Here is a 14171-nt window from a genome sequence, read left to right as displayed (position 1 = left end):
AGTTCCAGTTAGTCGTTTGCCAGTTGTTGTAAATAGCAGCTGTCAATGGACTAAGAACGATGCAGAACGGACAAAAGGACACATCATACCAACTCGATCTTCTGATACAAACCTATATAGCCCTACAAGGTTCAAGATAAATTCAGTAAATAAGAATTTAAACTGAAATTAAAATCTAAGGCTATTGGAGGCAAGAAGTCTTAAAAAGGACACAGTCATGGATGGAACTAAAAACCATATACAGCATTATGTGAAAGGTAAGAATTCAAGCATAAAAGTCTGCAAAGCACTGATTTAATAAAGTAAAACTTTAATTCAGTTTATGTTAGTGAAAAATTATTGTTTTAAATTATCCAAAAGACAATACCAACAAGATATTCAAGGACAGGGATGCTCTTGTCTTGAATTCTGGAAAATTATTTTTTCTCATAGAGAATCTATTTTATATATCATTTTACATAATCTGAACACCTTTACCACTGTGTTATGATGTATTTGAATGGGTTTATCCTTTTTTTTTTTTTTTTAAGTGCAATATAATTTTGACATTTTTAGCTCAATATGACTTTAAAAATCATAGTATCATTACTATCAAGAGCCATTATTTGCCAAAATGAAATCACCATCTGAAGATGCACCACTGTGGAAATTTGCTATTTTGGTAATCAAGGTATCCCATATTATAAACACATATTTGTAAAACTTCCTTGATGCAATGTTCAAACTATAAAAGACTGCATGCCAATTGATTTAGTTTAACAACTATTCATGTGAAGCCAAAGAACCCGCACGTGTGAACAGACACCTAGTTGAAAAGAAACAAACCTCTAATGGCAGTTGGACTGGTGTTGTGACAAGCACTTTCAGGGACTGCTAAATAAGAAATGTATATTGCGCAGAGGACACTTTGGTACGCACAAGTTCTTATGTATCACCGCTTTCCAAGTACACAAAAAATTTCATACAAAATTTTGCGCTATTCCAATGCCCTGGCAGAATCACAGGTTATAGAATCATGACCAATTCCAATTTTTGCATTGATTATCTCATTCCTATTTGCTTCTCTAGCTGTTTATGCAAGAAATGGTGTTAAAACAATGGGGGGTTTAACAAAAGAAATAAAAAGCAAGGAAAAGCTAGACTGCTGGAAAGACTGCATAGGACACAATGTAATAAAATAAGACAGAAGAGTTTGAGAATTTTACCTACCCTCATGTTGTGGGCATCCTTGAAAGTTGAAATTGTTCCAGTCTTGATTAGGTACTGATCCACTCCGACAAGACCACAGATGTTACCACAAGGAACATCCTCAATTGGCTCAACATAGCGACCCATCATCAGAATAGTCCTTGAGAGTACAATTAAACAATGAGAGGTCCAAAAACTTTTTAAAAAATAATGCATTTCAAATAAAACAATATCAAATGTTAAACATTTTTGGTTTGGTGTGTTATGACACAGCAACACATGTAGGTTATATAGTGCCGAGGCAATTTAAAGAAAGTGCTTTGCTCAAAGACATCACGGTAACTGACCACAGGCTGGTCTGATGGCAGGATTCGAACCTGCAACATATTGGTTGCTAGCCAAGCATGGTAACCACTGAACCAGTGGCACCTTGTAAAACATTTCATACAGATATCAAATAACTTGATTGTAAACATGCAAATTTTGTTTTCATAAAATATAAAAAGCTTCGCACAAATCTTTTAAAAACAAATGCAGTTATAAATCCCATTGCAGGTGAGGGACTTCCCCATTATACTACTCGTGTTCCAAGAAATGCAGTACCCACAAGCTTGACAGTACAAAAAGTAAAAATCATGAAAAAAAAGTAATGTTCCTAACAAAGACAGCTTACACTAACCCCTTGATTTCTTAATGGCATTTGCTTTCACTGTTTACATTAATTGCAACAATTATGCCAAAAGCGTAATGGTTACTACGTATGTTCATCATGTCCTTTGTATGGCATCCAACACTTGTTATTGAACAATACACAGCAAATGATATTGGTCTGAAGAACACGAATGGTCTTTCTTGAAGGATTGATCGCCTATTCTAAAATCAAGAAAAGAAAACTTGTCTTTTGTAAATGGGTGTTCAGATTTAAAAATAAAAACAAAATATGGATCTACTTTTGATCTCTTCATCAACTGATATATATACTGCCTTCCACCCCAATTAAACAATCACATCAATGCATCAATAGTACTAACTATTGTCAAGTGTTTCAGAGTTGCAACTGCAAAGCAGCCTGCACTTGCATGTGATTCCTGTAATTTATGGCAACAAAGCTTGTAATACACCTAGGTATGCTGCACAAAATGTTTGGTACCCAAATTTTTTCACAATCATCTTGTGCTCCATGATGAATTATGCTTGAACTGAATATGCAGACAAGGCAAATTTTAAAACTTGCTCGAAATTCAGCCTTCGATCAAACAGAATTCAAACATTTTTGTTAATTTCATAAACTGAATGACAACTAGTTCCATCAGCATTTAATGGTCAAGAAAACATTTTGGCTGATTATATTCAATAAAATGACCAGACATTAATCCCCATTATTATTCAAATTGTTGACCAATAGGCAAAAGTATGCAGTTTGAAAAGGGCCAAAATTTATTTTGGACATTTTGAGAATACTTTTCCATTCTGTACAGTATTTTCTAGACAATTAAAAGTTTTCACTAATAAAAGTTCAGCATTTTTTTATCAAAGATCATTGTGCAGGTGTTTTCAATAGATGAAGCACATAGCTGCCAACCTTCCACGCTCACAATTAGTGAAAATAGGGATAAAAAGTCGTGAATCTGGACATGAATTAGTGAAAAATACCATGACAATAACTCCATCCACTCTGCCCGTCAATACTACACTATATCAAGATCGCAATATAAAACTAAAACACTACATATATGCAGAAATATTTATTTATCAAGACATGGTACTGTGGCAGATTCAACTTCCTCAACTGCTTGATTGTAAATTTGTTTTCTAAACAGTTCAGACTTCTTGCCTGCTGGTTGATCTTGGTGACTAAAATTGCTGAACAAATTTTCTGCAGTTAAGGAGGCCCTAAAGTCTGTCCTTTTTTCCCTCACTAGAGAAAATATTCTTTCGCTGTCACTGGTGCTGTGAGGAATGCACAGGAGCTGCAGCACTTTTGGTTCTTCCACAGGAAAATTTGGAAGCGATTTTCGAGTCCGGGAACATTTGTCAGAACAAATGTTTAGCATGATCTCCAGCTGATAAAGGTAGATTGTGTTCAACAAGAAAACTCACAAATAATGCTTCAGTGTTGATACCTTGCAGGTCTTCCGCTTAGAGGGCTTAAAATATTTCAGAGCTGAAATCTGCGAAATCTTAAGTTTCCCAACTGCTATGGGTTTTTTTTGCAACCGAAGTGCTTCCTCACATCGTCTCTGCAATGGCACACTGAGTGCAAAAAGCATTATGAATATCAATGTTTAATGGCAGAATGCACGGCCAATTTTTGATATATTCCAAATAAAACTTCACTTTTTGGGCAATACATTTCTTTTTCCTTGGTGGTCAAGACATTTTCACGATCTTACATGCGATGCTGAATGGTAACTGAAATCAGTGTTGGTGACGCACGCGCGGAGCAAAATTCCAGTTAGGCCCCAGTTTTTCTCAAAAGCATTTGTAAAACTAGTCTTATATATATAAATTGGAAAATGCTTGCTACTGGGCCAACTGCACTAAGCAGCTGTAGATATACTAATATCGTGACCAGCAGTACTGGACCGTTTCGGCAACTGCGAATATCACGACTAGCGCTTAACAGGAAATCTATTATCTTAAAGATTTAAAATAATTGAGAATCGGAGAATTCGTGAATTTTTGGCTTGCGGCATGAATCGCTGAAAAAGTCGTGAAATTCACGTCAAATTCGTGAGGGTTGGCAGCTATGGAAGCAGGTAGTCAAAATATATACTTTTCTGATTTCCAATGACAAGTTTGATGTCTTGTGCTTTTTTGAAAAGTGCAATCTATATAGTAAGCAAGCTTGGAATCTGAATGCCACCATCTGGCCCCTCCTAAATAAAATCAATCCTAGTCTTGCATCTTTATTTTCTAGAGCATTTGTATGCATCATAAATACAATGTTCTTGCACCACAGGAGAAAATGAAGTCAATGGTACATCTGAGCAGTTAAAATGAACTCCAATCCATAAAAAGATAGTTTTGAGATGCTTCAACTGCTGATTAAAAACAGTTTCAATTCTTCTTTTAACAAAAATGACCCTGCATTTATGGACAATAGGGTGCTGTAGTTCACTAAATCAACATCTTAAAATATTTTTGCTTTTATCTGAAAAATCTGCTATAAACTCCTTTCCCTCATTAACTATGTCAAGTCACTTGGCATTATACAAGAGTAAACTTTTTCCACAGGATATAAATTGGCAGTAGGAAAATGGGGGCGAGTGAGAGGATTCATCCAAAGGCTCAAGTGAAATTAAGTAGCTTCAAGAATGCAAGTTAAATTCAAGATGAAAATTAAAGTCACTGAACAAAATTTGTATACAAGCGACTCTGACTTTATGCAGGGACATGAGCACCAAATACACCACAATGTCCAGTCATGACCCCTTTCCCCATGTAACTGACAAGAAAGACCTCCCCTGCAAGTGACCAAGGCCATGATAAAACAAGACTGGTATAAGGTATTCAGCACCTATCTGTGACACAAATCCCCCCACCCCCCCATGGGAAGAGTTAATTATCATTACATCTTCATACCTCTGAATACTTTTCTCATACAAATCTTCCTTCTTTCCAGGCACATAGTTGGGTCCCATGATGCGGACCTTTTGTCCGGTTTTCACTGTTCCAGAGAATACACGACCAAAGGCATAGAAACGTCCCTTGTCACTGGTTGGCACCATCTTGGAGATGTACATCATAAGTTCTCCATTGGGATCACATGCCTTGACAGCTGAGAAAAGTGAAAGCCAAAGCTCGAGATTAAACCTGTGCACATACTCTCTTTCTTTAAGGTGCTGGCAACAATTATTACCTTTTATCATACAAGTTTGTCAGCTAAAAAAAGGTTAATGCCAAAATTGCTATGGTCAACTTTACAGTATTAGTCAAACTGACAGTATACAGACATGATTTTGGTATTCCACCAAAAAAGCTGATATTCTGAAAGGGGGGTTTGCGGGTCCTCACCAAATAATGGGTTATGTTGTCTCTCGAAGGGCAGCACCCCCAATCCAGGTTCCCATAAAAAAGCAGTTTACAATCATAAAAAAAGGCTCCTGGTACAACTTATGATCATAAAATATAACAAAATAATCATCTGTAAAACTAACAAACTTACGAAAAAATTTCAACCTGACTTGAACAATTTCACAATATTTATTGTCACATAAATTTGTTCTCCAGTACTATTGGTGCTTATTTCATGTGCATGTCAGTGTTCATATCGTAATTAAATTACAATAATTTCTAAATTGTGCAGCAAATATATTATACTTCTCTCTTTTCATAACAAATCTGTAAAACAAACACGCAAGTACATCAACTATATACAAATAATCCCATACATTCACTTGTCTTTTTCTCCACTGGACACAAACCTGTTGATATGCCAGTTGAGTTCATTTTGTGGCTTTAGCAAAGATTTCTTTAGCCTTCATTTTTGACGCAATGTGCAATCGTTTTATTTTCTTTCTTAATGAGAGCCTTTTTCCTTTCACGCTGGTGCTTGTATTGGCGACATGCAGTATGCATATTCTGACAGAGAGCTGAATCTTTTCTCTCATGCAAGAAATTTTTCATTTTACAGTAATTAACTGCACTTTTTTCAGATGCCTTCTGAGCTTCAATTTTTCCGTATGCAGCGTCTTTTGTAGGTGCTGTTCCAAACTCTTCCAAATGCGATAACCGTAGAGCAGAGGTCACAAGATGCCAGTCCTCTAGCATTCAGTTTTCTTATAAACTGACCAACTAAATTTCCATAAACTTTTCACTCCAGCCATTCCAATTTCCATACCTTTTTTTAAAACGTTTCTCTAAACTTCTCGTGGCATGGTCTCTCTCAATTCGGGACGCTATATTTTGCAAGCACATTTCTTTCCATTGCCATCAGTTTCCATTACATGAAGATTCACTGGATGAATTTAAACTTTTGACCAATCAGATACTCTTTTCAAGAGCCACGGGCTAAATAATATAAGGATCAAATATGTTACAAGGAGCACTGCAGAATGGGACCGAACGGAACATTTTTTAAAAACCAGATTGGAGATGATTAAAAAAAACAACAACAACAACAAAAAAAAAAAACGGAATATATCAAGAAAAATCGGATTCAAGTCAGGAGACAAGTGGAATTCTGCTTTAAAACAGAAAAATCTTGTCTGAGTATATTATATTCAAGACAATCCATTTCTCGCTTTTAGCTGCAGTGTCAAAACTATTTTCTGTTCTTCAGCAAGATTTTCAAATTGGCTGCTGTGGTCCATATATCGAAATAGCTCGGCACTATTTTTCTTCAGGACAAAGTCGACATCATGGTTAGACTTTTGGTAAGACCCAAGATCAAACTGATCATTGGGGGTGGGGGAAGGAGGAGAGGATATATATATATATATATATATATCAGAGGCACGACTGGCACCATTTTCATAAAGGACCAACGAGGTATCACAAGTCATTGGTGAAAACCCCGTTGATTTAGTTACCTATCTCGAAGAAGTAGAGGTAACATTAATGTCCATACAGAGGATGTCATTTTCATCAAGGACCAACTTAACATATAAGCTTTTCTGATGAAACTGATGTCAAAATGGCTTTCCATACGAAAGTAGCAAAATCGAGATGTTCAAGATGACCAATGTGCTGGCCATATTAGACATCATTCAATTTAGGACCAACTAAACATCACAAGTTTTCTGATGAAAACAGGTCAATATGACTTTCAATTCAGGAGGAATGGGACAAGACTTGCCCAATCAGCAAATGTCTATGCCACGTGAACAGAATATACAACAGCAGATCTTCTAATCTTTAATGTAGCTTTAAAAAAAATCCAGTCATCATTGATACAATGTCTGCAGTGTTGCAGTTACAGTGATGTCTAGCACTGGGGCATCACGTCTGACCCAGGAAGACGAGTCCTAAAACTAAACTCTCAATTCTATTCAGGGTTTGAACCTGCAACCTACCTCGTCCAAGGTGGATGCTCTTTCCACTGTGGCCATGAGAGCAGCTGCACATTTGGAGAGGATGCCAACCCTTCAGCATGCTCATTAGAGATACAACAACAATTTTGTGGGATCAAGGCAGCTGGCATTACTTGTTCATAAAACAAACCAACACACTCATATTGCACCTTTGTGCAAGCCAATACACACTAGTACAAAAAAGCAAAATTATTTTCCAGGCACCCAAACCAAGCCAATTCCTTGTAAACTGAAAAATGTTGAAATTGCATCTGATATTAATTTGCATTTTTGGACGAAAATTCCATTCAAATGGAGCAGTGATAGGATTTTCAAGAAGGCCACTGTAACTCCATTATTCAATGTTAGAATGGCATCATTTTCACTTAAAAACAAGTAACAAGGTAAGACTTTCTGTGACAAACCTATGTCAACAAGACAATCCATCTAGGAGCAATAGTAACACATTTTCACGATAGTCAATGTGACAGCTATATGGGATGTTAAAATGGTACAAATTTCATTTCGGTCCAACTAAACCATGAAATGAATGTACATATTAAGCTTCATGGTCATCCTCAAAAAACTCGGGACACTGCAACAAACTTGTGCAATCAGGCTGATGAATATCAGGCTGTGCCATGAACTACTCTGGTCTACAGTCTGCTAAAAATTCAATCAACTGGCCTTTTTGCCTAATTCCAAATATTAGATGCTTTACAACTACAAATCGGGAATGTGTGGGGTCTTCTTGGCCAAAAGGAAATAATGGGAATTTGCAACAAGTGAAAGGCATAAAGTTCATTTTTCCACAGTGAACTTAATCTCTTTCACACATTAAGATCTGGTGGATCTTTCAAAATTCAAAATACCATCTGTATAGAACAGCAGTACCAAATTTAATGTATTCTGTTGCTGCAACAAACCACCAATCAATGACCCATCAATGATGTGAAAATACCACAAAGGCAGAAATGTCTTTAAAATAACTATTACAAAATCCCCCACAATGTTGTCAAGTCTACCTACCAATAGCACACTTGTCATCCATTGGTCCTTCATACAGCATTTCACATCTGTATTTCTGGGCAGTGACAGGTGAGGGCAAGTGAAATACAATCATCTGAAGCAGGGCATCACCAGCTGGGAGCCATTTTCTCATCATTGTCTGAAGAAAAATTAAAATATGTGATAGATGTTGCATACATCAGCCGTAATAGCACTTCTGACCTTTTAATTCTGAACATCAATAACCCTAGAAAATCTTAAAACTTGGTTGTATCCACTCATCTATGCAGATTCTACAATTTCTATTTTTTCATAGTTCAGGTTACGAGCAAGTACCATTAACTTTGTCATCTACATGTCCTCTTGAAACATCAACCTAACACGGCTGAATTACAAAGAATGATCACAATATACAGCATTCCAATTGTAAGGACTTTTCAATAGACTGCATATCCCTTTCACCCTTAGTTCAATATCATTTCAGGCATGACACTTCCAGGCAACTGCAATACAAAAAGCAACAGCATGAACACATCTGGAATGGAACCAGCTTCCCAATGGGGATTTTTTTTTTTTAATTACAACTTTCCATGATCTGTAGGGCACTTTAAAAGATTTTTTTCTGGCTGTTCAAATTTAGTAATGTCATAATTTCTTGTTTCAAATAACTTAAGTTTTGTAGAGTGTGTGATTTAAACTTTTAATGAAGCTTTAAAAAATTCAGCCTTATTGCCACGATGTCTGCAGTGTGTCAGTTTATAGTGATGTCTAGCACTGGGGCATCATGCTGCACGTTTCCCAAGTCTGTAATTAGAATAGTATCAGTATGCCTTATGGTAAATTCACACAGGTTGACAGGTCTGCTTATCTCTGCCCCCTTTCCAAGCCATCTAAATAGGGGTTTGGTTAGTTTGTCCTGTATAGCTAATATTTACGTGGGGAAACCATTCGTCTGAATTCAGTCAGTTACCTTCAGCTTTCACACTTTGACCCCAAAATTAAAAAACCTTTTATTTTCCTTGTCAAAATCAACTTGCATGTAAAGTTTGGCAAACAGAGATCCTGAAGAACTAAGTCGATCAAGAACAGAAAAATGTCAAGACCAGATAGAGTCTCAGCATAATGTACTTTGCCAAAACAATGGCAAATACCATGAAGAAAAAAAAACAAAAAACAAAAACAAAACGAAAGAACTATATTGTGTAACTGTAATGGAGAGCACTACTAGATACAACAAATCATTTTCTGGTAGTTTGTGGGTGTGTGTGTGTGCATGTTATTATAATGATGTCAACATTTTTTCAACCATACCTTAAGAAGCTGCTTTTGCTCCAAATCCTTCTCTTCAACAGTCAATTTCACACCCAGTTTCTCTGCAAACTTCAATGCATCATCCTTAGTTGCCTTCATACAGATGTCAAATATCTGTGAAAATTGTCAACACATTATAAAAGAGAAATTCATCATGGTAATTCATGAACTTTTCAAGTAGTGTCCTAAAAAAAACAAAGTAAACTGACAAGGGTGGGAGTTGCTGTCTCCAGGTCCTCCAGTTTATGGACCAAGAGTGTTGTTATAACTCTGATACAAGACTTCAACTGTTGAAATCCTTTAAAATTTTTGGTAAACATACAAACAAAAGAAAATAATTAAGACATCTCTTAAACTTCACATAAAAAGCAACTGTAGTTCCTATTATGTAAATTTAATGCAGTCAAGCACTTCCATTCAACAAAGAGCATCACCTAAATCCATATACTTGCCAAAATAATCAGGAACATTGCCTACAATGTCACAAGCATGATTTTTGTATCTCACCATTTATGCAGGCAAGACATCCACTGTCAAGATACAAGGTTGTGCCTTCACAGATATGTACAACTGAAGACAAAACATCACCATGATTATTCATCCTGTCAATTTTCTTAAATTCAACTTTCAGGTATGGACAAAGTAAAACAGCCAGCAATTGGACATTCTATTCATAAACAAGTTTTATTAGGTAGCTGGTCTGGTAGAGATCAACCAAGGAGTCATGCACATATAAAATTGACAAAATTCATCTAGCAAACTGAAACTGGACATGTGAAATTTTATGAAAACGGACTTGCCTGGTAGATTGGAGACAGAATGTACTGAGTAAATCCTCTTTCTCCCTGAGATGGCTCTTTATACCACTTTTTCTCCTTTGAATTGTAGAAGTTGTCTCCCCAGAGCCTCTTTGTCAGCTTTTCCTCACTAATGCCAAACTTCTTGACGTACATCTTGGCAAAGTCTTTCAAGGTGAAGGCCCAACCATGCAGACCAGAACCAAACCCTACTGTACCTTTCTTTGGGTCAACCTGGCATGGAATCAATATACTAAATGTATAAAGAAGAATACTAGACCAGTTCAAGATCTGCTCATTTACAATACATGCAAAATTTCTAACTACATATTCAAAACTTGGTTCATTAAATTTTAAAATTCAAGTCTTGAAAGCAAAGCTCTATTTTTTAGCTTTAAAAATATCACAGGCAATGGAGGAATGACCAAAAGTGAAAGGCTCGTTTATGTAAAAGTACAGAGAATATCACTAGCCTGGAAAATTAGTTTGGTTTGATGCCATTTTCAGCACTGGACAGACTATACATGGCGGTCAGAACATCTAAAAGAACCACCAACATATGGTATGCTACTTGTGAGCCTTCTCACACAACTATATTAGTCAAGGTGAGACTTGAACCCACACAGAGATGACATATCAGTGATCTGTAAAGGAGAATGCCTTAGATCCCTCGGCCACCCTGGAAAAATGGAATTATACTAATTTACGTGAGGGTTGTAAGTGAAATTAAATTATATAATCAGGTGGGATTTATTTTATATAGGTTTCTTTTCAACATTTAATTTTTTTTAAATCTGAGGTTCAAAACACAAAGCAGTTACATCATTATCTCAATGGTGAGTGTAATCTTAACTTTTTTGAGTCTGTTGCTAAATATAATGAAACTAAAAATAAAGTGAAAATTAATGAATTAAAATGACTGGATGTCTTCAATTTGCACAATTTGTGTGCTTTATCAACCACTAGAACAGCCTAATGTGTGCAAACAAACCCCATTCCTTCTGGAGTCGGGGTGGAGTCTTGTCATTTTTCATCCAAGTTTTAACTTTTTTTAAAAATGTATTTCAGTTTCCCTCAATTTTTTAAAGGTCATTTTTAAGGTCTCCAAGGTCAAAATGAAATTTTAGGTTTTTCCAGGCTTTTGAGGTTCACTTCCAACACTGATAAGATCAAATGGAAGCAAATCTGAGGCATTGCTATGTATGCCCCTTCATGGTTTCAAGACATTTCATCAGGAAATGCAGTAATTCAAGAAGAAAATAGTCATTTTCAAGCTCTCAGATCATCTACGTACTGCTTTGCATACATCTGAGAAGACAGAAAAAAAGACAGGAGAAATGTGAAATTCTGCTCTAAAATAGGGGAAAACAATCCACAATGTGGTGGTCATGCAAACGCATTTACGTATCTTGAATATTAATTGTTGTTCTAAAATTTAAAATTATTATTGTGTAGCCAATATCTATTCAATCCCTATTATGGAATACTCTGTACCTTAACAGTCACCCGAAAACAGTGACAAAACCATGCTGGTCCATCATTTTCTAAACATGCTCATTAGTCCTTTGATGCCTGCAGACACATTACATGTTTGCACAGGAACCACTGGATAAGCACTTCTTTGACACATATCAAATAATTTATTTTTTATAAAAAGAAAGCAGATGCAGCCATTTTCCATGGTCTTGCCTAAACAATCCACAGTTTGTAGTTGGCAGGCTTCATCCATACAAAATATGGAGAATCCATAAGGTTAAATAGATCTGCAATATATGGCAGTACAATTGTTTGGGCAAAACAGGTAGCTTTATTGTAACATTTCAGCATGCAACACTTAATCTGGCTGGTAATAGAGCAGACCTTTACGCAGGCCTCATCCAACGAATGTCCATATACATTAGCACTGATTTTGCCACACATTTCTCAAGGCATGTAAACAACAGTCCAAGCAAAATGTGGGTACAACGATCAAAATAAAGTGGATAATCACCATTTGAAGATGTGTGTAATCAAATTCTAGAAAATGACTACTGAAATAGTTGTTACTAAAAACCTACATGATCTGCACAATCTGAACTAGTGACAAGTCTGACAAGTACAGCTGGTGACATACATTCACAAATTATTCATTATCTGAAAACCAATAGTAAAATTTGTTCATATTACAACAATCAAGATAAATTTTACTCCACAAAAAAAAATATACTGCTGCAGTCTAATAAGGCATGAGCCAATCTAACCAAACAGATCTGTATAAAATTGGTTCAGCTGTTCCAGAAGTTTAAAGCCACACCAGTGTGTGGAAGCAACCACAGGATACAATTTTCATAAAGCATGTTCCTAGAGACAATCCCACAAAGTATGATATAAGCCCAACCATTGTAGAAGTTAACATGAGGATCTTCACACAGCTGCAATGGATGCCATGCCTTTGCTAAGGAAGTCACCCAGGTCATTTTTTGAAACAATAAAAACCAATTTGGTTAAGCAGCTTTACATCACAAAAGCAAGTTTCAGTTTCATTTGTATAGTTTTCTGACAAACCTTTAAGGGAGTTGTGACCCTTGGCTGCCTTCTGCCTTGGTCCTTCCATGGTTTCCTCTCACAAACTTCTGATTGTAATTCATAGATTGGAATAAAATTTACTCGTTACATAAAACAACAGAATCAAGAGAGTTTGGACTTCACCCTTTCCCAGCAGTTTTACATTTTCAGTTCCCCATTTAACTTGGAATGTTGCCCTTTAATGACATCAAATTGGCGGAGGAAGCTGTACGAGAGAAACATAGTGATATAATTTTTCATAACAGTGCAGACTACAGAATCCCTCCTCAGCATACAATATACATCTGTTGTCTTAACCAGTTATTCTGAGACCTGGACATTTGTTCTAACAAGACTTCAATGTACGGTCCAAATATTTGTGTGGCAACACAATATACTTACATCAATGTTTCCCATGGGATTGCTCTCGTGACTGTAGGTGGCAATAATAACGTTGATGTTTTCAATAATTCTCTGGAAAGTTTGATACAAATCTTCCTTCTCAATTTGCAGTGTCAAAAGGGCCAAGTCCATCTTGTTCATGAAAAGAACTGGCTTAATTCTCTCTGCAATGGCCTGACGCAGCACAGTTTCAGTCTGGACACACACACCTAAAGTACAACAGTAAAGGTTAAAAAACAACGATGTACCGTGAGTACAAAGACCAAAGACTATAGCTATGAAATTCTGTTTTAAAAAAACCCATAAAACTAAATCTGAACAAGTTCTTTATTAAAGTCTTAAAAATGTGGGGGCTGTATAAATTACTTTAAAAATCTAGAATTATGAAAAGACCAAGGAACCAGCAAACTCGTCAAGATAATTTATCTGTACAATTTATGACAATTTCAATATTCACTCAACAATTCAGTGAAAAGTTAAATGGTTGGCAGGTATGGATGAATTGCCATGTACACAATTCAAGCAGCTTCAAGAACAGAACATTCAAGAACTTTAAAAGATTGATCTGAACCTTTTTCATGGACCCAATTAATAAAAATACAGGTGTCTTTAGTTTTAGTATCTTGTATAGTATCTATGAGAGGATATGAATGTAAAATGTTCCCTCCATTAGTTCCATTAAAAATATCAACATGAACTCAATCGTCTCTTCAAAAACCAGGGCACAGCGAAATCATATGAAGTGCAGTACCAGTTCTGTAAAAGGAGATGAGATTTTTATTTCCGCTGCACAATTGAGGCAACATGTGTATCTTACTACAAAGTATGCATAAAACAATACTTTATAACTTGCAGAAAATACACATCTGAACACTGTAGCCAGCTGAAAAGGAGACGTAATGATTTA

At 36.1% G+C, this 14171-nt stretch overlaps 1 protein-coding gene across 1 annotated transcript in view; it reads right to left on the bottom strand.

Moving 5' to 3' along the window:
* Positions 1-14171, bottom strand: part of LOC149801771 (elongation factor 2-like) — a 41962-nt gene that overhangs the window by 22355 nt on the left and 5436 nt on the right. Inside the window, exons 4-9 of the mRNA XM_089956111.1 lie at positions 13265-13473; positions 10322-10552; positions 9522-9635; positions 8232-8370; positions 4774-4969; positions 1210-1348 (exon numbers count right to left, since the gene is read on the bottom strand). Coding sequence (XP_089812237.1) covers positions 1210-1348; positions 4774-4969; positions 8232-8370; positions 9522-9635; positions 10322-10552; positions 13265-13473 — 1028 coding nt within the window. The remainder of the gene's footprint in view (positions 1-1209; positions 1349-4773; positions 4970-8231; positions 8371-9521; positions 9636-10321; positions 10553-13264; positions 13474-14171) is intronic.

This window comes from Sinohyriopsis cumingii, chromosome 4 (genome assembly GCF_028554795.1).
Source record: "Sinohyriopsis cumingii isolate HCF-2022 chromosome 4, ASM2855479v2, whole genome shotgun sequence".
In the NCBI taxonomy this organism is placed as follows: Eukaryota; Metazoa; Mollusca; class Bivalvia; order Unionida; family Unionidae; genus Sinohyriopsis; species Sinohyriopsis cumingii.
The sequence above is the reverse complement of the archived record's forward strand: the minus strand, read 5'-3'. Positions and strand labels throughout refer to the sequence as shown.